Consider the following 23,783-nt stretch of genomic DNA (forward strand, 5'->3'; position numbering starts at 1 on the left):
TAGTTAAGTAATCATTTTTAGAATTGACATAAAAAAATCAGGATCTGATAATTATCTGTGATCCCCTGTTGCAGTAAATCTTGGTACATATGCATTTAACAACCCAGAGATAGATTATTTTTATCTCTGGTAAAAAAAACATCCCAAAACTTCGACCTCAAGAGAGAGGGTCACAGCTTGGCCAAAGAAAGGCATTACTGTACACCTACCTCATGTGGCATTTCCAAAAGCCTGAGCAAAACACTATAGCCAGACGGAAAGTACAAATAATCTAAAAATGAAGGGCCTGACTGTAAACAAAGAAGCACCCTGTTCTAGCAAGTGTGTGCCATGCAGAATTTTCTTATGAGTATGGTAAAAAAAAAATACATCCACATATCAGATATGCTCATTTTATTTACAGTGTCGCATACACTTTCCAACATGTCAGAAAACATCTGTCAGTTTCTATAAAGAAAATGAGTGCTAAGAATGAGCTGAAGCTCCACTTTGACTGACTTAAAGCGGTGCTCCAGCTGTGGAATTTTTTTTTTAAAAAGTCAGCAGCTACAAATACTGGAGCTGCTGACTTTGAATATATAGAGGGAGCCCGCAATGTCAGTTCCCCAGCCGATTTTCGGATCGGCTGCCGGGTGCTACCGTCGCCATTCACTCTAAGGGAAACCAGCAATGACGCCTTTCAGCTTCACAGCCAGTTCCCTACTGCACATGTGTGAAGCGCGCTGCGCATTCTCATTGGCTCGGCAGTGGGGGAAGGAGAAAAGGGATGGAACTTCCAAGGGACGGCGCCTCAGCGCTGTATCCCGGAAGTGGGGAAGGGTACTTGTCAATAACAGGTACCCGTTCCCCCCTCCCCCCTGAAAGGTGGCAAATGTGGCACCAGAGGGGGGGGGAGGAAGCAGATGAGTGGAAGTTCCACTTTTGGGTGGAACTCCACTTTAAAGTGGTTGCAAACATAAAATATGGACAAAGCATATCCCTCTATAGTGTTTACTTGACACCAAGAGAAAAAATGAGACGTGGGAGGGACCTCCAACAGATTGACAGCCTCAGCTCTGTTTCTGTGTGGTGTGTGACCCTTAGCTCCAATTAGTGGTCAGAGCTCTCCATATTGTAATTTCAGCTCTCGGCCACGTTTGAATTCTGGACTTTGAACAGATGAAGAGAAGAAGGCAGATAAGCAGGTATACCTTATGTAGGAGGATTTGTTTCATCTCTGTGTATCATCTGAGACTAGTCACTTCATTGGGTATATGGAAGGGTTTACAACCCCTTTAAAAGGTGAAATGTGTTGGGTCCTCTTCCAATGCATGAGAGATGGGCAGATGTTTTGCTGTCCATCACTTTCAATTAGACATCTCTCTGACTACTCACTGCTGTAAAGCTCAACTCCAGCCAGATATGAACAGCCAACATTTAAATTCACAATAGATTTGTTTAAAATATAACTAAAGTAGTCTCATTTACAACTACTATACGTATCGTAAGCTATCTTTATGTCAAGCACCTGCAATTCCTCCTTAAACTTGGAGAGAGAGAAAAGGAGTAAGCCAATCAGCTTTTAATGCAGTGCAAAGTGTTGCCCATCTAATAACCAGAGCACTGTGCTTTGGTTCCTTAAAGAAGAAGTACAGATCGGAATCATTTGGCTGTACTTGGATCACAGGAGTGCAGTTCATTCTGAACTCCTGTGACCCGTTTTTAGCAAAAAGTAGGCTGAAGCCTGCTGTTGGCTAATGTCACAGAGCCAGTCCAGGCTCAGGCAAGATTGCGGCTAGAAAGTCGGGATCTGCCCACATGCCTGGACCGCCACCTGGCTCAGCCAATCAGCGAGCTGCTGAGAGCCGTAGCCAGCTGCTCCTGCCCCTTCCACAGCCCAGCCCTCTATTGAGTGAGGGGGAGAGGGGCAGAGCAGACATTGCTAACTGACATTCACCAGCTCTCTGCTCAGGGAGCCCTGAGAACAGAGCAATTGGCTGTGTTTGATCGCTCGGTTCTCAGTGTTAGAACCACCAGGGGACAGATAAACCATCCACATAGGTAAGTATGAGTCTGCAAAAAAAAAAGCCCAAACTTCTATTTTAACAGCCCATTAGAGACTGTGTCCTTCCTTGACCAGGCTGTATTGTTTAACTGTAGTTCAGTCTTCACAGAGGTCTTTGGGAATAGAGATACTGGATGTCCTGTCTTGTAGAGTTGCGTGAAGCCCCTGATCAATTGGAACAGAATTTCATATCAAACATAAATAGATTACCTTGGGTGTGAAAGACATTGCACCAAATCACGCCCACATCCCAATTAGAGAATAACAAATAAAATACAGATGTCGATTTGTCCAGCCCAGTTGGTCCCAACCACATCCAGTAAAAATAGTGGACTTTAAAGTGTGTGAATGGTGCAATACTAATAGTTAGTAGCCAAGACAGGACATGTATAAAAATTAATTTCATTAATATTCCATTAAAATTGATTAACTATATAATCAGAGAATACATACAAATATACATTCATGATTGATACAAATAAGTGGTCCAAAAACAAGCAAAGCTTGTGAGTATATACAGCCAAGATGTAAAGGGTCTAAAAATATGGAACGCTTCACGAATTTGCGTGTCATCCTTGCGCAGGGGCCATGCTAATCTTCTCTGTATCGTTGCAATTTTAGTATATGTGCTGCCGAGGCAAACAGAATTTCAATACTTTTTTTGAAGTAAAACAATTCCTATAGGTGCGCTGTATGTTTAAATGTGTCTTTAGCATTTTCCTGGAATTCAGCTTTAATGCTGATTCCAATTGTTTCAGAATAATTGCAGCTCAGGTCAAAGGGGACCCCCCGATTCCACTACAGTATGTACACTTGGATGTTTAGATTGGGCACAAAAATCTGTTATAAAGGCAGAGAGAAACAAAGGCCATTTATTAAAAAAAAAAAAACATCTTGCAGGTTCTTTAAGCCTTCGTTCGAATTTAAATCCTTTTCTACATCTTTTTTTCTCACTAGTAAGTACACAAAACCAGTAAAGACAGACAGAACACATAACTGAGAAGAACTGGGTACTGTCCATCTGCTTTTTATTGTCTGCAAAGTAAAGCGATGAAAAACCTATTGTTTCTACTGTATTTTAGGAAACATTCATGGTGACAAACACATACTGCATCTTCCTTTTTGAAATAGAAGAAAAGATAAAAATGTATAATCGATGAAAGTAGAAGATGTTTGTGCATATATACCCATGAGGACCAGCAGATTACCAGGTTTAATATTTAAGCTCCTTAGCAATGCATTACGTTAACTTCTATTCTTAACACACATCAGTAATTCCCTGAATCTAATGAGGAACAGGCCACCTGTACAGAACACATTATCAGCATACCCACAGATATCTTATATTGTAGGTCCCTTGACATTTCTGGACTCATCTGAAATGACCGTGGTAGAGGATTACTCAGATATATCCTACCTCAGTGATCTTTCTGGAGAGAGGTAACTTAGGATTCTGGAGCTCTCGCCAATATGAAACTAGCAGCTGAAGGACATCACAGGCCACCTGCGCAACGGTTTTATTAGAGAACTGCAAAGCAAAATAATATCAATTGGTTATATTCAGTGATTTTAAGAGCATTTCATTTGAAAAAAATATTTTGCTTTCCCACTAAACAAGTATTCTTTAGATTACAGTTAAGTATATTGCTGCACTTTTACACAGAAGGTATTTTCACATTTAAAACGGCATTAAACCCAAAACCAAAAATGTAACATGTTGCAGCTTACCAATCCTAAGGGCCGGTTCACATTATTGCGAGTGCGGCGATCGCATGTAATTCGGAGCGCACTGCTCCTTCATTACATGCGATCGGATGTGCGGATGAAAATTCAGCCATACACTTTGTATGGCTGAATTCGCACTGTATCCGCACCAAACTCGCACAGGACCCTTTTTTTCAGCCGCATCAGGATCGGATCGCACAGTGGTTCACACTTGTGTGATCCGATCCTGTGCGAACTGTCAGATCGCACTGCGATATGCGATCAAACTGGGGGTGTCGTTAACATTTAATTGACATCCCCTGCGTATCGCATATGGCAGTGTGAACTGCCAGATGTGCGTTTGCGATGTGGGAACAGGCTGTGAATTTGCAGCCTTCCCGCATCGCTAAAGTGTGAACCGGGACTTAGACGCAGTGACTGTTTTCTATTTTGTAGGCTTTTTTCCCCCTGTGCTTTTTGGCCACTAACACGCCTCCTGTATTAGAGTACCCCCACATTGAATAAAGGAGCACAGGTGCACATGTGGACAGCAGCATTGCCAGTCTGGGGGGAGGAGAGTGTTAGATAACCTAGCAGAGTTGGATACACTAACAAATTCAAGCCAAACTCCAGCTTACACTGCAACAGTTACAACAACATTTTTTTTTTCTTTTGGGATTAAGGTTTTACACGAACAAATAAAAGCTGATCATTATAAAAACCTGTGTCAGTGGTAAATGGTTTGTCTCAAAACTCTTATGTTACAGGACAGCTTGTTCTGTTGAAAGAATCAACAGGCTACTGGCCAAATCATCAGCTAAACATAAAGGAAAGAAAGCTTAAAAACAAATTGAAAGCAGCTGATACATCTAGGAATTAGTAAACTGCAATATAATAAATGTTTGTTTTTGGGTTTAACATCGCTTTAAGTGTTTATGTCTCATTAGGATCATTTATTAATATTGTCTTTTCACTAGGTGATCTAATTTAAAAAAAAAATGTGAACACTATAGTAATAATAAATCAGCAACCCTGTTCTACTGGTCTGCCTACTTTAATCTGACTGAATAATGTTATCGCTAAGGGTCACTGCATATTACAGGCTATCACTGCTCTGTACACTACCTTTTTCAAAAACACGGGCAGTCAAGCTTTTGTATATATTAACAGGTTATTCTATGGAATCCAAACTGGCTACAGTGAAAGCAGTATTTAATCAGTGCAGAAAGAAAGGCAGTGTAAATATGGAAGTAACTGTCCATGGTGCTGAAATCAGTAACAATATAAGGCAAGCAAAGAGCAGTGCAACATGAAGGCCTGTAAAATCCTGACAGCTGCAAAGCAGAAAAACAATGTCAAAACGGAATGAAAACTATGCCTTATAAAACACATGACAGCCCTTTATGTCCTTTTCTTTGGAAAAGAAGACACGGTCACAATGCAATTACAAGACTAATAACAAATCAGATATTGGTTTTAATGAGCCTGGCATAGGTTTTTAAAAAGTAAAAAGCATACCTGATTGTAGCATGCATTTTCACAGTAAAAAGACATATTTCACTGCCTAGTCATTAGACTTAATAGCGGTTTATAAATTCTGCATGTAATGAATTCTAAATGATCCTACCAATCAAGCACCAGAGGGAGTCTGCCAATGTGGAACGTCTTTGATATTTACATAATGCATTTGAATGAACAAAAAACCAACATTTCCCAAAAACCTATCTATTCAGAAGAGATCAGCATTCCACACCCTAGTGTCACAATACAGACATGGGGACAAAGCTCGCCCCATACATGTTACAAATTGATTGTACATTCTCCTATAGATCCACTAAAAACTGCATAGTGCAAGGCAGAGGCATAATTTGAAACTTGTGGGCCGGATGCAAACGTTGACCTGACAACCCTCCCCCCCCTCCCCCAATACCACCCACCACTTTCACCATGAACCAAGATACTCCAAGTGGTTAAAGAATTACGGTATTTCAGGTCTCCCAGACACTGTAAGGTATATCCTTCTATATTATGGGTGCATAATTTTCCTAAATTCTTCCTGAGCCGAAAGGGAAGCTTACAGTATATGGTCTGTCTGGTACTGACAATCTCAACCAGGGTTCTGCTTAACAATATGCTCCTACTGGGGTTGCTAGGGATTCCCTGACCTGTGGCTGATCTCACTTGACAAAGCCAGCTGCATGACACCAATGATATTTAAGATGAATGTAAGAGTGGCAGCTATGTAAGTGGGGCATTCTTGCACCTGGTCAGCAGTGCAAGGGGCAAGTATTCCACTGACCACCAATGAATTGGTTTTGGGGGAGCTTCCTCAAAGCATAAAAATTATTTATATAATGCCAACAACATTATGAAGCCATTTTCAGAGTACCTGTTTAACATGCATGCACGTCCCTTTTTTAGTAGCCTTATCAAATCTAGTAGTATCACAATCACATCTACCCTCACATAAATCCCATGGCTCATTTGCTCATAATCCATTTTACATAACTGAATGCTTTTGGACTGTGGAGGAAACGACAAACACTGCCGCAGATCCAATGCCGAAATGTCGTGTGTTAATCGCTGTCTAATAAAAATATCAATGGTAAAATAAATGCGTTCATATCTTGAAAATGTTACATGCACTTCAATAATAAACAATAAGATTCGACCACATGTTGTGTCATGTTAAATGGAGTCTCTTGTACATTAATTTGAGCTCATTAACTAACCGCTTCAAGTACACACATGATACAAACTCTTCCATCGAAACAAGAGAACAAAAGGGAACGGTTTGTAATACTTGGTTATTCCTCTCCCACCTAGCTGAGTAATGCCTCAGCCTGCAATCATTATTTATAAAAGTTTACTAGGTATTACATTTGTGGAATTGGTAATATGAACACCCAAATCAGAATATCCTGCCCACAATCATTAATTTAACTGTGCATTAGATATTAGACATGCTGTATAGAAACCCAAACTCTGGTTTCCTTTCAGCTTAGGACAGTGGCGGCTGGTGCTCAACATTTTTGGGGTGGCGCAAAAAGAAAAATGTAATAGGTATTGCTTTGCGGCAAAAAACGCGGTAAAAAATTGCGTGACTTTGAGGTCATGGTACAGTCACGGCACAGGTGATGGTATAGGCATGGCACAGGTGATGGTATAGGCATGGCACAGGTCATGGTAAGGGCATGGCACAGGTGATGGTACAGGCATGGCACAGATGATGGTATAGGCATGGCACAGGTGATGGTATAGGCATGGCACAGGTGATGGTATAGGCATGGCACAGGTGATGGTACAGGCATGGCACAGGTGATGGTACAGGCATGTCCCGAGTCATGGTACAGGCATGTCACAGGTCATGGTACAGGAGATGGTACAGGCATGGCATAGGTCATGGTACAGGCATGGCACAGGTCATGGTACAGGCATGGCACAGGTCATGGTACAGGCATGGCACGGGTCATGGTACAGGCATGGCACGGGTCATGGTACAGGCATGGCACGGGTCATGGTACAGGCATGGCACGGGTCATGGTACAGGCATGGCACGGGTCATGGTACAGGCATGGCACGGGTCATGGTACAGGCATGGCACGGGTCATGGTACAGGCATGGCACGGGTCATGGTACAGGCATGGCACGGGTCATGGTACAGGAGATGGTATAGGCATGGCACAGGTCATGGTAAGGACATGGCACAGGCATGGCACAGATCATGGTACAGGTCATGGCACAGGTCATGGTAAGGGAATGGCACAGGTCATGGTAAGGGAATGGCACAGGTCATGGTAAGGGAATGGCACAGGCATGGCACAGGTAATGGTAAGGGCATGGCACAGGTGATGGTACAGGCATGTCACAGGTGATGGTATAGGCATCTCACAGGTCATGGTAAGGGCATGTCACAGGTCATGTCACAGGTCATGGCACAGGTCATGGTACAGGCATGGCACAGGTCATGGTAAGGGCATGGCACAGGTCATGGTAAGGGCATGGCACAGGTCATGGTAAGGGCATGGCACAGGTCATGGTAAGGGCATGGCACAGGTCATGGCACGGCCATGGTAAGGACATAGCACAGGTCATGGCAAGGGCATGGCGCAGGTCATGGCAAGGACATGGCACAGGTCATGGCAAGGACATGGCACAGGTCATGGCAAGGACATGGCACAGGTCATGGTAAGGACATGTCACAGGTCATGGTAAGGGCATGTCACAGGTCATGGAAGGGCATGGCACAGGTCATGGCACAGGCATGTCACAGGTGATGGCACAGGTCATAGTAAGGGCATGGCACAGGTCATGGTACAGGCATGGCACAGGTCATGGTAAGGGCATGGCACAGGTCATGGTAAGGGCATGGCACAGGTCATGGTAAGGGCATGGCACAGGTCATGGCACAGGTCATGTTAAGGGCATGGCACAGGTCATGTTAAGGGCATGTCACAGGTCACGGTAAGGGCATGGCACAGGTCACGGTAAGGGCATGGCACAGGTCATGGTAAGGGCATGTCACAGGTCATGGTAAGGGCATGGCAGAGGTCATGGTACAGGTCATGGTACAGGCATGTCACAGGTCATGGCACAGGTCATGGTACAGGCATGTCACAGGTCATGGCATCGCACTGCAGCGGCTTCAATCACTGTTCACTTACCTGCTCTCCTGGGCTGGCTCGCTGACTCGAACGTGACTCCACACTCACACTGCGAGACGTCCACGACGCGCTGCTCCTCTCCTCTTCGCTCTGACGGCGGCAGGAACCGGCGGGAAGATGACGGAGTCGGGCGGTGATGGTGAGTGACTGACGCACGCACCGGCACCGCCCCCAACGACGTCAGCAGGGATGTCCTGATTGGTCCAGGCTGGAGTCTGGGCCAATCACAGCCAGGACAGGACTAGTGGGGAGTGTTGGGGCGCATTGCTCTGCGCCTTGGTGACACCCAGAATGGCCGCCAATCTGCGCCTCTGCCTGGTACCACGTGGGATGCCAAGCCAGCAATAAGTCCGGCGCCCCATAGTGGACTTTACATGGTAATTTTTTTTTTTCTTTGAAGATGATTGGGGGGGGGGGGGGCGGCGCCCCTGCGCCCCCTATCGACCGGCCACCGCTGGTAATTACTAATGTAAATAGGTGATAATTGTTATTACTTCTTTTACATTAATCATGTATAGAGTTAGCAGTCTAATGGCACAATCACAAGTGTGTAGGGTCCCCAATGTTTCCAAGATTTCAAAGGAGAGTGCAATCTACAAGCCTATATTGCAAGTGAACAAGTGCCCATCCCTAAATTTTATCAGCCAGGTTTACTTTTCTTCAACAGAAGACAAATAGTACTGACTGACAAAGACTTTTGTAAAAGTTAGGCTGTTGCCCGTAGTAACAAACAAGGGAAAAAAGGGAAATTCCCTATCTCTGTCCTGGTGATTAGTGCCAACAGATCAGTAAGTGAAGGGAACTCCAAAATGTTGAGATATCACTAAAACAAAAAGAAAAAAAGGAGAAGTCTTCCAATAGATACACTTATCATTTAACAAGAGCGATTTTCTCCCACTTCCTGTTGTGTCTACAGGACATGAAATGAAGAGGAATTTCCCCGATTAGACACAAACAAATGACATGATTTGGTTAAAAATTATCTGGAGCTAACCCATCTACATAGACTAGCAAAAGATTGTATACAATTCATCGTTCATCATTCATTTAACCTCCAGCTCATACTGAAGATGAAAACTAGAACAGTAAATGCTGCATTTGTCTGGTTCTGCAGGACTGTCAGACACTTCATTAGCTACGGGCTGTGTGTCAAGTCCTGTTCTCTTGCATTAGATGCATCCATCCATTAAATAAAAGGTCTCGGCACAAGCCAAGGCAAAATAAGCTCACAGCGGAAATTGAGAAATGAAATGTGTGCAGTTCTTGAAGAAAATATAAACAATACCTTTAGTGTTACGCCAATGACATTAATGGCCTCTATAACCTGAGGGTGATTGGTGTTCTCTACTAGCTCTTCACAGATCCAAACTCCAAGACAGCAGATTGCAATGCACCTTAAACACAATAGTTTAAGTGTAAGGAACACATTGACAACAAGAATAGGAGAGAAATGCATTAATGGAACAGTGGAAACATCAAAACAACACGGCCAGGTTTTTTTGAAGAAGCCCTAGAAGGGGTCACGTTAAAATAATGAACACAGTGAATCAACAATTAGCTGGAAAATTCTGCAAGTGAGGCAATGTAAGCAAAAATCAGAACATAGATAAATAGATTTACCAACAAGGACAGATTCACAAAAAATGAAGAGCAATAACGGATCATAATCTACTGTGCACTGCAAGTGCAGTTGCTCCAGAGCTTAGTAAAAGGAGGTAAAGCTTCACTTTGCAAAAAATACCCAATCACATGCAAGGAAGAAAAAAACAGCATTTTTGCTTGCACATGATTGGATGATAGAAATCAGCAGAGCTTCCATTCATTTACCAAGTGCGCAGTGTAGTGCAGTTTAATTTAAAAAGGAAAATCGGATACATTATTGTGGATAATTGTTTTCACTTTTGCTCCAGTCTCTTTAACTGGCTTCAGTAAAAGTTCAAGAACAAAACGTTCAAACTTTTGCTTTTTTTTCCCCAAAATTGGAACTTCAAGTGATTTACAATGGTAATTTCCTTGGCAGTTGCTCATTTTTTGCATAGCTGTGCTTAACATTTGCCTGTGATGTTTTACCAAGACTAGCTGTGTAATGAATTCCTTCAGATACCTAAAATTTGCACTTCATGTTATGTGCAATTCATGTAATACGCATTAATCACTTCAACTGTACATATTTTACTATAGCATCTGCATGCCTTTCTATATTATATGCATACAATTGCAAGACTGTTTTCTGAGCAGCTGCTTGCAAATCCACACCTTTGAAAGTAAAAGCTACTTTGGGTTCAAGTGCATTTTTTTTTAGAAAAAGGAACTACATCAAAGAGGTTGTAAACTACTTATACTTAGTGATGTGACTAGCACCAGGTTATATCTAGAGATAAAAAAAAAAATGTCTCCTACATAAGTTGTACTGTTGTTTAAGTTGATCTGCTGTCTTCTCTTCTCTACAGCCAACAAAGTGCAGAACCAATTAAAGGCTGTGTGCTGAAGCTCCCTCCTGTCAACCTTTTTTCTCTAGGTGTCAGTAAAACTTGTCAGAAAGTGCCTTATGTATATAACAGAGGGAAGGAGGCAGCAGACAGAAATGACACTTAGTAATCTGGATTGAGACAACTCCACACTATAAGGAAATGCTTTGTTCATATTCCATGTCAGATGTTTACAATCACTTTGATTCCTCATGCCCGACAAAAACTAAAGCTGAATATTCACGTATTAAAATTCAGTCGGTTCAGTTTGGACCTGGCTGAAGGCGATCGTCAGACTACAATAGTGCAGAGGGGAAGATCCCTGCATTCACATTACTTGTAGTTTTTTGATTTTTATTCATCCCACTGGTTAAACAAAAAAAATAAACTCAATGTGTATACCCAGCTTATTAATGAAATGTCAACCGCTGTCGGCTGACATCAAAGAGCCAGTCCAGGCTCTGAAAAGATACCACCATATGGTCGGTTTTCCCTCAGAAACCTGGTAGCGGCACCTGGCTCAGCCTCTCAGCGATCCGCCGAGAGTCTGAGCGCGATCCGCCGAGAGTCTGAGCCAGCCCCTCCCACTCCCTCCATAGCCCAGCGCTCCAGTGAGTGCTGAAGAGGACAGCAGAGAGCCAGTGACTGACAGTCACGGCTCTCTGCTCAGAGCAGAGGGGAGAACTGAGCGATCAGCGGTGTTTGATCGTGCACTTCTCACTACAGAGATAGCGGGGGACATATGCAGTATTGGATGGATGCTGCATCCACCTAGGGGAGTATAAATGTTTTTTTTTTTTTTAAACTCTGAACTTCTCTTTAAAGGACTGCTCCTCTCTGTATGAGGGCAGTGATCTTTCTGCAGCAGTCAAGCATACCCCATACTAAAGATGGATCGAAATTTGGCCAGTTCAGCCAGGACTGGTCAAATTTGTATCCATCTATGGCAGTTCCTGTTTGAGAGCAGTTGATTTAATGGCAAAATGCTCTTGTACAGGATTGTTGGAAACGCTTGCTTCGATCACTGCTGCAGCCCTAATCAGTTTATTCTGATGTCGTAGGAGTCCCCGCTTTCAGAAACCAATGACACAGCAGAAAGGATTCCTCCATCCACCTCAACTGTGTTCAGTTTTTTCAATCAGCTCACTGGCTGACCAAAAAAAAAAAAATATAATATGTGTATGGCCAGCTTAAATTACATCTATCATTTTGCAATCAACAAAGCTGCACCCTGCAATTTTCAGAACTATAGGTCTGACTAAGCAGTAGGTGAGTTGGATCACTGTAGAGAGTCACTCAATGAGCAGTGGCCCTTAGATGCAGGTAAATGGCAGTGGACAGGCTGACTGATTGGCTGACTGGCCTTGAGCTGATTTACATAGCACACAGAAATTAATAATTTCATGATTAGTTTTTAACTGCACAACAAATGGGTGTATGTACTTTTCTGCAATTTCAAATGGACTTTAGACAGAATCTATGTTTTTTTTATTGATTTTTATGTTTAGAACTAAAAATAGAATATTTTATGTTACATTTTTGTTTTTATTCAAGTGAGCGTGCAACAGTGCAGTGTATATGAAACCTTAAAAAATTGTTGGACATTATAAGAAATGTACCTATTTGGTAGTGGTTTATTTATAAATAAATAGGTAAAATATCAAACCTAAACTGGTTGATGCTAAAAAATTAAAAAAAGAACTAAAAACTATCATGGTTCCCCTTTAAAACGTATTAAGCAATAAACCAAACGCACCTTCAACAGAAAAAAAAATAAAATAAATAATAATTACTCCTGTTACCAACCTTTGGGACACCTAGGAATTCGGAGACACGTATGAAGCTTTGATTCAGCCTGCTAGAATTTACCCAGAAAGTTCACACATAAATCCTCCTTGAATCCCATGCATTTAATGTGGAAGTCCAGTGTTTCCTAAACCTGCTCTCACCCCCATTCTAATTCCCCTGTAAAAGGAAGATGTGTATACTTAGCCCCCAGTGGCGCCCTGTTCCGGTCACATGATCAGCTCCCAACAGCAGCTTCAGGGTAGAGGAGGGACAGCTGACAAAGGATGCCCCACAGCCAGCCAATTGGTGCCCTCACTGCACAGCCATTACAGCCGTTATCAGCGATCTCTCCTCCCCCCTGAAGCCGGCCGATTGGGCGATTACATTACCAGACAAGAGCGCCCTCAGAGTAGTTACGTGTACTTAAGTATACTTTCTTTTGCAGTATAGTTAGAATACGAGTTAGAATGGGGATGGGGGTTTGTTTTAGCATAGTAAGAAAAAGCCTGGACCTACACTTTAACATCCAGGGTTTAGAAAAGTTTTGAGTGGTTATGCTAGCATATGAGGGGCAGGGACTGATGTGAATGTATAATACTTGTAAAGCGCTGAGTAAATGGGCAGGGCTTTACAAGTACCTGCAATAGATGAATAAATAAAACAGAGTTACAACTACTGATGTCTACCATAAAGGGAGATTTACAAAAATAAACAGAGGTTTTCCTAGGTTATCGCTTACCTAGCAGCTTCGATGGGTTCCTCTCTGGCATTCTTCAATAAAGTGTTAACTAAGAAACTCTAAAGATCGGAGAAAAATGAAAAAAATATGTTGTTACTCTACAAGCATCTACCAGGTTAAAAAGGCAATTTAACCACTTCAACCCCGGAAAAAGTTTACCCCTTAATAACCAGGCCCTTTTTTACGATATGGCACTGTGTTAATCTAACTCACAATTGCGCGGTTGTGCGACGCTGTACCTAATTAAAATTTATGTCCTTTTTCCCCCACAAATAGAGCTTACTTTTGGTGGTATTTGATCACCTCTGCAATTTTTATTTTTTATGCAATAAACAAAAAAATAACGAAAATTGTGAAGAAAAAAAAAATATATATATTTTTTACTTTCTGCTATAAAACATATCCAATTAAAAAACTTAAAAAACATAATTTCTTCATAAATTTAGGCCAATATGTATTCTGCTAAATATTTTTGGTAAAAAAAAAAGCAAAAGTTATAGCGTCTACAAAAGTTGGGATATTTTTATGAAATGTTTTATTTTTTTTACTAGTAATGACTGCAATCAGTGACTTATAGTGGGACTGCGACATTGCTGGAGACAAATCGGACACCTAAAAGACACTGTTCACTCTTTACTGGAGACCAGTGACATTATTACAGTGATCAGTGCTAAAAAACATGATGCACAGTTACTGTACTAATGACACTGGCAGGGAAGGGGTTAACATCAGGGGTGATCAAAGGGTTAAATGTGTTTCCTGTGAGTGCTTTCTAACTGTGTGGGGGTTTGTCTAACTGGGGGAAGACAGATGTCGGTGTTCCTGCTTAGCAAGTGGTTAAGAGAAACTCTTAAAATTGAAAAACTGACACAGGTACATGTTTAAAAACTCTGGACAAATTGAAAGGATAAATTCACCTTTTAGAACATGTATGGCCCCTTTCACACTGGCTTTCCAATCAGGTCTGTCTGTCAGTTTCTTCAGGCGGGCCTGATCAGATGCTCCATGCACCCCTATGGAGCAGCGAATATCAGCGGTGACATGTCTGCTGATACCTGTTTCTAACTGATCCTGTCCGTGAAATGCAGATGGATGGTGACCCGATTTTCCATCCGTCTGGCGGATCAGATCAGATGAAAACAGGCAGGCGGTCCGTTTTCATCTGATCTCCCAGAGAGGAGAGTGGGGCTCTGGCAGGTCCATCTCTGCACAGTGATAAAATATTTTTTTTATTGTTTTTACTAGTAATGGCGGCGATCAGCGATTTTTAGCGGGACCTCAACATTTCGGCGGACAAATATGACACTAAGTGACACTTTTTGGGGACCAGTGACACCAATAATATAAAATGCAGTTACTGTAAAAATTACACTTGCAGGGAAGAGGTTAACACTAGGGGTGATCAAGGGATTAAGTGTGCTCCTAGGGAATGCTTTCTAACTGTGTGGGGGAATGGATGTGCTAGAGGAAAAGATAGATCTGTGTTTCAGCTTAGCTGAAACACAAGATCTCTCTCTGACTCTGTGACAGAACAGCTGTCTGCCTTGTTGACATAGGCAGACGACCGTTCTGTCATTCCCCTGCATGATCACGGGTGGCTGGCAGCCATCACGGCCACTGGACATGCTCATTGGCTCCCGCTGCCCCCCCCCCCCCCCCGAGAACCCCTGTACAAAATACGTGATTTTGCACAGCCGGGCTGCCCTGCCGCAGTATATATGCAGTGTGAGGTCCGTAAGTGGTTAATATAACAAGTTATAAGTAAGATCAGTGGTCACGCATCCAGCTGAGTCATCAATCCAGCTTTGAAATCAGTATGAAGTGGCAGCTGTAGTGATGACTCAGCAGAGGGCATGCCAGACCACTGTAGAGAGGCCATACAAGGATTGAAATGTGCCCAGTTCTGTTGGGACTGGACAATTTTCAATACATGTACAGCCAGGCTAGATGTACACAAGTCAATCTATGATCAGTGTGTTCTGGTGGTGGGGAAGGCTCCCCACTGCTCAACATAATACAGTGGTAAGAATTGCCCCATCCACATAGGATGCATGAATGGGTGAATCAAGTAATTTTTTTTCGTTCAACCTGCTGGCTGAATGAAAAAAAAATGCATAACGTATGGGTTGCCTTACTCTCACACAGGGAACAGTGGTCTCGAAATACTGCAAAGCAAAGGAATTTTCTTCGGAGGCTTGTAAACTCTATTTCAGCTATCACCTTTATACCAACTTGATTTGCATACGTTTTGAATAAACTACATTTGAGCTTCAAAATAACTGTTATATTGAAAAATTAAATATTACTAGTTTATGGAGCAAGGCCTTTTTCTCTTCACTCAGTGACTAAAAGCTATACCTTTCTTACCTTTACATCTTTGTTTTCTATGGCAATATCATTTGCTCCAGCTGAAGCCTCCAGTAAAGAGAGTTCTCTGTAAGTGTTTGGGTAGCACACAAGTGACCCAATTATTATCTGAGCTTCCAATCGTGGTGCCTACAAGAAAGAATGGCAAGGTCATATCAACACATGGAAAGCTGAAAATATATTCATTAGTTCACTGTGGTACAATCTTAATTTACATGCTATATTTCATTGTAGCCTTCATCTAGATTATGACTGGTAATACTGTTTTTCTCTGCACTGCTTTTTTTTTTTTCAGAGGGAGATCAAGTTTAATACATATACAAGCTTTAAAAAAAAAAAAAAGATTTTTGCAGGACTAGGACATGAAAGGAATGCCCAAAGCTAGCATCAAGAAAAAGCTGCAACGTCCAGAACTTAGAAACCATGTACACAGCACTCACAGATATAGTAGCAGGAGGTGCAGGCATTCTATGACCAGGCAAAGATACCTTTAAAAAATCTCCATTCACATGTATTTTTGGTTTGGAATACACCAGTACTAGGGGAGGAACAAGCATACAGTTTTGACACACATTTATATGTGGGTGAAAACAGTAATGAGGCATAAATTAAACTAGTATTTTTCATTAAAAAATTACTGGGGCTGTCTGAAGGTACCATAGGCATACAAAAAGGTTTATTTGGCATATGTTTATGTCATTTCTATGGACACCTTATACTGACTTGCAGTCTATACTCATCCAATATCTACATATAAAATACTTAAATAGCAAGCAGCTAATTACATAGCTGAAATGCATACCTGGGTGCCATTCTAACTGAAAAAAATAAAGTAATGCTGTGCTGCCAGTCTTCTCGTTTACACACATTAATTAGACAACACAGTTGTGTCTGTGACCTCACTCCTCCCCACTTCAAATGAGCAAAACAGACTGATAACCAACCACCCCTAGCCTACGTGGACAATGAAGCAGTAGCAAACTGATGAGTATATTCTTAAGTCCAGTAAGAAATTTCTCAGTATCAAGTATTCCTGTCAGACAACTAGGGCTGAAACGAAGGATTATTTTCATAATCGATTAGTTGGCTGATTATTGTTTCAATTATTTGGATAAAAAAACCTTAAAAAAGTGTGGTGTATAATTTAGGTAATATGTAAAGTTTAACCACTTCTCCCTGGGTGGACGTCATATGACGTCCGTAAACTTTGCGGGGGTATACCAGGATGATGCCTCTAGCTAGAGGCATCATCCCGGTACCGTGGTTTAGAGCCGACGGTTGGCTTTCCGTCGGTACCGACCGATGCGGCTCGGGAGCCGCTCGATCGTTACCCGGGGGCGGGAGGGGACGTTCCCCCCTCCCGCCGCCTTCCTTGGCTTTTACCGGGGCTCCCGTCCCACCGGGAGCCCCGAGCACCGCGCACCCGCGTCCGCCGGCTGGATGGAGTCCCGATCAATGCCGGAAACGGCTTCGATCGGGTCTCCGATGATGTAACCCGGAGGCGGCGTCCATGACGTCACTTCTGGGTTACTGTGCTGCAAAAGGCAGCAAATTTGAAAAACGTCTGTATGCAAAAAGGCCGTTTTCGGCGTTTTGCATACAGGGAAGTGTAGTGGAGGGGTCTAGGGTCTTTTAGACCATCGATCCCTCCATAAAGTGTACCTGTCACTACATATTGCTGTCACAAGGGATGTTTACATTGCTTGTGACAGCAATAAAAGTGATCAGACTTTTTTTTTTTTTTTTTAAAAGCTGTAATAAAGTTAAAAAAATAAATAAAATAAATGGGAGAAAAAAAAATGTAGCCGCCCCCGTCACCGTTAGCTCGCGCACAAAAAAAAAAACGTATACGGAAGTCGAGCCGCAAATTAAATCGCTGTTCAAACCACTAAATTCAATAATTTAAAAAAAAAGAGCTACACTCTAACTCTAAATTGGTAACCGTTAAATAAATTTAAAGCGTCGCCTATTGAGATCTCTATTGACCGTAGTTTGTCGCCATCCCACGGGGGGCGCAATTTTAAACCGTAACATGTTGGGTATCTAGTTACTCGGCGTGACATCATCTTTCACAATATACAAAAAAAATGGGCTAACTTTACTGTTTAGTATTTTTTAAATGCAATGAAATGTGATTTTTCAAAATTTTTCCAAAAAAATGGCGTTTTAAAGACCGCTGCGCAAATACCGCGTGACAAAAAATATTGCAATGACCGCCATTTTATTCTCCAAAGTCTTTGCTAAAAAAATATATATAATGTTTGGGGGTTCTAAGTCGTTTTCTAGGAAAAAATACTGATTTTAACTTGTAAACAAAAAGTGTCCGAAATAGGCCTGGTGGGTAAGTGGTTAAAAAAAAAAAGGCAATTTATCCTTAAATATCTATATGCAGTGGTAAATATAAATAACCATCTATATGGTTAGGGAGCAAAATCTCTAATACACTCTGAGAATAACAGACAGAAGAGATATACTGTATATACTATTTGAGGTTGAATTTGGAAAATATCATCAAACTCAGAGATCAAATTTTTTATTTAAAAAAAAAAAAAAAAAAAATTAACTTTTTTTGCCAATTTTCAGACAGAACTGTAATATATTATGTATGACAGACTCCCTTGTCATAGGAAGGTGGCTTAATAAAAGCTCCCTGTGCCTCCTGTCACTTATGCTGGCCATACAAAAACAATGTCTTCCCTCAAATCGACGTTCGTTTTTTTTACCACAGTGACGGGAAACTTCCAAGGAGCAGAATAGAACACTTCTTGGTCACAGAAATTTTCAGACAGTGTATGTGGTTTTCCTTCAGAAATTACATTCCATTTAAAACTGTTTAACATGTTAAAAGCAAGTGAAAATTTTAAACAACATTCTTTCATTCAGCAAATAAACAAAGATTTTTCGTATGGATATTCTCCTGCAAAAGAAAATTGATACGTGTATGGCCAGCATACGGCTCGGTTCACCCCTGTGCAGTTTGCTGTGATCTGTTTTTGCTGTACTTTTTGCTGTGCATTTTGCGCACGTGATTTTGCTGCGATTTGTGTTTCGCATCATTTATGCTTTTTTTTGGCCAATTTGTTATTGGGCCGATTAAAAAATGCAACAAACAAAAAGGTTATACTTACCGGCTCTGTGCAATGGTTTTGACAGAGCAGTCCTGATTCTCCTCTTCTGGGGTCCCCACTAACGCTGCAAAGTATAGTATAGCATGCCCCTACAGCAAGGTAAAAAACTTCTGCCTTTAAGACCACTCACTTTCTGCCCAGGACTACATGTCCCACGAGGCATTGCTCCTCACAAATTTACATGTTCTAAGGCACTTACTGACCTGTATGGATGGTGTACTGAGTTGTATGTGTGCTGCACGGTGTCTTCTGACATGCATAGACAGTGTACTGAGCTGTATGTGTGCTTCACTGTATTTCCTGATATGTAAACAAATAATGCATTCTGTATGCAGGTCAACTAATCGGCTGACCAACTAATCGATTAGGAAAATAGTTAACAACTATTTTCCTAATCGATTAGTTGTCAATTAATTGATTAGTTGTTTCAGCCCTACAGACAACACAACCAGATCCTCTACCTCAAATGCAGTGGTAGTACAGCTTGCCAGCCTGGATCTCATTTGTTGAAACCGCAGACTTTTATTGAATATTAATCAGACAGAACATATGTAGTGGATTTGCAGTGACTTGACAGTGTTGGTAAATTGCTGACTAGTATGTTTGCCTGGACCTACACTTGATGGCTAATGCCCCGTACACACGTGCAGATTATCTGAAGACTTTTGTCTTCAGATTTACCTTTTCTATGTAGTGCAAGGGCCTGCCGGATTGCATACAAATTGAAAGTGTTTAGGTTTGACCTCATATTATATGGTTTTGGTAAGTCTGCAGACAAAAGTCTTCAGATAATCTGCACGTGCGTACGGGGCATTAGGGATAATTCTTGCCAAAATCATTTCAAAAAGACTTTGTAAAAGCTATGCATTCCAAATTAAATATACTGAATAGATTGTCACCAACAGGTCCAACATACTGTTAGGCCTTTGCCTTTAAGCTGGCCACGGTCGGATTCAATTGTGGCCGGTACAGCAGGAATCAGCTGAATTTCCATTCATGTATGGGCAGGCTGAATATACTAAAGTCGATCTATCGATCAACTTTGGTTCTATCAGCCTGTTGTTTAAGTTTGTGTTCGATAACTGCCAGCGGCTATAGCTGCAAGCGATGATCACCATATTCTGACAGCTGGGAAACCTCCTATTGTCAGAGTACAATACCGCAGCGGGAGGGATTCCCCCATCAACACTGACTGTGTTGATGGGTGAATCAAGCAATGTTCTTTCCTTCAACCCCTGAGTTAAAAACAACATAATGTATGGCCTGCCTTGGGCAGGCTAGGACTAATAAAACAAGAAAATGTGTGTAAAGGAAGGTAATCTTAGCAGGGGGTGGTTGCTTTAGGCTTCAATTGTTGTGAGCCTACAGGCTGCTGTGTTGTGCATATACTTTAACTTAAATGCTATCCAGTCCACAATGTATTTCCACATTCTGATGGCTAAGGACAGGAACAGTGTTGTAAGGATCACATTAAACACCGCAGGTATGACAGCGCACAGATGTACTTAACTGCGCTTTGATAGATTTACTTCCAATCAGCCTGTGTCGATATGATTTTATTTCCGGTTAGCCATCTTCTTGATAATTATTTCTGCGGTGCAGAGAACTGGCGAGCCCTGAGATTACAGTGACTGATTACAAGTAGTACTTATGATGGGAATTATTCTTCCCACAAGACACAATTAACCTTTCTTTGGTCTGCAACAAGTCCCCCCCCCCCCCCCCCCCCATAATCCTCCCCACCCTTGAAACCCACAGCTGATTACCTCATGTTATTCTCATACTATTCTGTCAGTAATATCGAGACAGAAAAGCTTACAAAAGTGGAAAAGGCCAACTAAAAATAGTGCAGCTTAGAGATGCTACAAGAATAATGGAGCTTTATAAGCAGAAAAATACAAGGAATGCTGCACTGCTTCATCTCTCAATCATATCCAGCCCATCTTCACAAACTCCATATTCCCTCTCCTAGCCTGGCAAATTACTACAGAGAACAAGACAAAGCATATGCTTCAAAGCTGATTTTTCTCCAGGGAAACATCATTCTCAATAGGCTATTTGCAGGCAAACATCCAAAAATAATAGGGAAACTAGATTATTAGCTTTAATTTTTTTTTTCTGTACTATTGATTTTTATAAAACTGGATGGCTCTAAATGACAGTCATCTCAGTGGATTTATAGAGTTTACTTGGCAAATACTATATCTTGGAACATGCACAAGTGAAGAGGTAAGTGGCTGATACAAGGTTGATTAAATTTAGATAAGTTGCTTAGTATCTGGGTTAGCTCTTTCACTGAGCAAAGCTGAAGATCAGCTGATCCATCAGGAAAATGAATTTTGTATTATTCAAACACATACAAACTATCCAGCGGAGTATAAAGTATTTTTTCCCAGTTTTGTCCCAGGCTTACATTTAATGATCATAACCTAAAGAGTATGTAAACCCAACATTTCATATTCCTGATATGTGCCTGCTGTACTACATATTTGTATATAAAAGTATCCTTTTCTCTTTGTATTGCTTCCTTTGTGTGAAATCCCTAGTGATCCCGCCAGTCCCTCTGCTTTCCTGTAAATAACTGATCACACTATAAGTCAGATAACACAGTGGGGTTAATTACTAAAACTGGAGAGTGCAGCTGTGCATTGTAACCAATCAGCTTCTAACTTCAGCTTGTTCAATTAACCGCTCCATGGCCGCTGGGACCCACCGTTTGTTTGGGACAGAAGCAGAATGGCGGTCTGCCTATGTAAACAAGGCAGATTGCCATTCATTCTGTCAGCAGGGAAGGTAGTGATCCTGTGTTTTTGCAAAAAAGGAAACACGGATCTCTGTCTTCCCATAGTAAAATTAACTCCCCCATAGTAACCAAGCATATTTTAGGCACAAATTTACCAATTGATTGCCCCTGATTTTAACCCCTTCACAGCCAGTGTCATTAGTACAGTGATTGGTATTGGTGTCACTGGGTCCCAAAAAAAGTGTCACTTAGTGTCCCATTTGTCCGCCGCAATATCGCAGTCCCGTTTTAAATTGCTGATCGACGACAATACTAGTAAAAATAAATAAATAAAAATTCTATAAATATACACGGGGATAGCAAAGCTAATTTGCATTGTTTTGATGGCTCAAAGAAATGCTTTTGTTAATACAAACAGTTTTCAGATGTTGTTTTCTTCTGTTTAAAATCTTTTATGTGGCAACATGAATAAAGGTACAAAGAAGTTGAATGTCTACTAGTTGTGGAATAGGCCATCACAATTTATTTGTATATATACATTGTTTTTTTTTTTTTTTTACCATTACCTCTGCACATGTTAACCACTTAAGCCCCGGAAGATTTTACCCCCTTCCTGACCAGGGCCTATTTTGCGATTCGGCACTGCGTGACTTTAACTGACAATTGCACGGTCGTGCGACGCTGTACCCAAATTAAATTGACGTCCTTTTTTTCCCCACAAACAGAGCTTTCTTTTGGTGGTATTTTATCACCTGTGCGATTTTTGATCATGCGCTATAAACAAAAAAAGAGCGACAATTTTGCAAAAATAACAATATTTTTCACATTTTTTATATGAAATTCCCCCCCAAAAAAATGTAAAAATCAAAATTTTTTAACATTTTAGGCCAATTTGTTTTCTGCTACATATGTTTGGTAAAAAAAAATAGCAAAAAGAGTATTTTCATTGGTTTGCGCGAAAGTTATTGCGTTTACTAAGGGAAAGATTTTTGTCATTTTTGTTGTTTTTTTAACGAATAATGGCGGCGATCTGCGAATTTTTTTGCGGGACTTTTTGACACTTTTGGGGGTACCAGTGACATTACTACAGTAATCAGTGCTATACATATGCACTGTTACTGTAAAAATGACACTGGGAGGGAAGGGGTTAACTTTTTTGGAAAGGGAGGGGTTAAGTGTGTCCCTAGGGGCGTGTTTCTTACTGTGATTGGATGTGGCATAGCAGGACCGAGTGATCAGTGCTTTTACACAGGGGAGAGTGACAGGCGGCTTTGTTTACATTAGCCGCCTGCCTTTCTCCCTCTCCACCCGACGATCACGAGTGACCCACCCGACGATCCGCCGGTCACATGCGCCGGCTTCTTCGGGTATGAGCGGGGGCGGGAGCGTGCCTCAGACGCGCGCTCGCCCCCTATTCCCTCCCAGGCTAGTAACGTACCGGTACGTCACTTTGCCTGGGAGGGGCTGACCGCCGCCGTATATAGTCGGTCGGCAAGTGGTTAATAAAAACCAAATAAAATTTGTTTGGAAAAAAAATAAAAACATTCTATAAATATATCCCATAGTTTGCAGACACTACAAGTTTTTGTGCAAATCAATCAATATACACTTTTGGGATTTATTTTCACCAAAAATATGTAGCAGGACACACAGTGGATAAAAAGTCTACAAACCCCTGTCAGATTTCTGTGATGTAAAAAAAAATGAGACAAAGATAAATCATTTCAGAACTTTATACACCTTTAAAGTGACCTATAAACTGTACAACTTAGTTGAACAACAAACTAATATATTTTAGGTGGAGGAAGGTAAAAATAAAAAAATAAAATAATATGGTTACAGAAGTGTGCACACCCTTAAACTAATACTTTTCTGATTTTATTACAGCACTCAGTATTTTTGGGTATGAATCTATCAGCATGGCACATCTTGACTTGGCAATATTTGCCCACTCTTCTTTGCAAAAACACTCTAAATCGGTCAGTTTGTGAGGGCATCTCCTGTGCACAGCCCTCTTCAGATCACCCTGCAGATTTTCAATCAGATTCAGATCTGGGCTCTGGCTGGGCCATTCCAAAACTTTAATCTTCTTCTGGTGAAGCCATTCCTTTGTTGATCTGGATGTATGCTTTGGGTCG

At 41.5% G+C, this 23,783-nt stretch overlaps 1 protein-coding gene across 2 annotated transcripts in view; it reads right to left on the bottom strand.

The window, feature by feature from the left end:
- Positions 1-23,783, bottom strand: part of RALGAPA2 (Ral GTPase activating protein catalytic subunit alpha 2) — a 685,399-nt gene that overhangs the window by 279,592 nt on the left and 382,024 nt on the right. For both annotated transcript variants that reach the window (XM_082251348.1, XM_082251349.1), the window contains 4 exons: positions 15,775-15,903; positions 13,408-13,466; positions 9,698-9,806; positions 3,462-3,572 (listed from right to left, as the gene is read on the bottom strand). In XM_082251348.1, the coding sequence (XP_082107474.1) occupies positions 3,462-3,572; positions 9,698-9,806; positions 13,408-13,466; positions 15,775-15,903 (408 nt within the window). The remainder of the gene's footprint in view (positions 1-3,461; positions 3,573-9,697; positions 9,807-13,407; positions 13,467-15,774; positions 15,904-23,783) is intronic.

Source organism: Pelophylax lessonae (assembly GCF_965119305.1).
Source record: "Pelophylax lessonae genome assembly, chromosome: 3".
NCBI classification, from domain to species: Eukaryota; Metazoa; Chordata; class Amphibia; order Anura; family Ranidae; genus Pelophylax; species Pelophylax lessonae.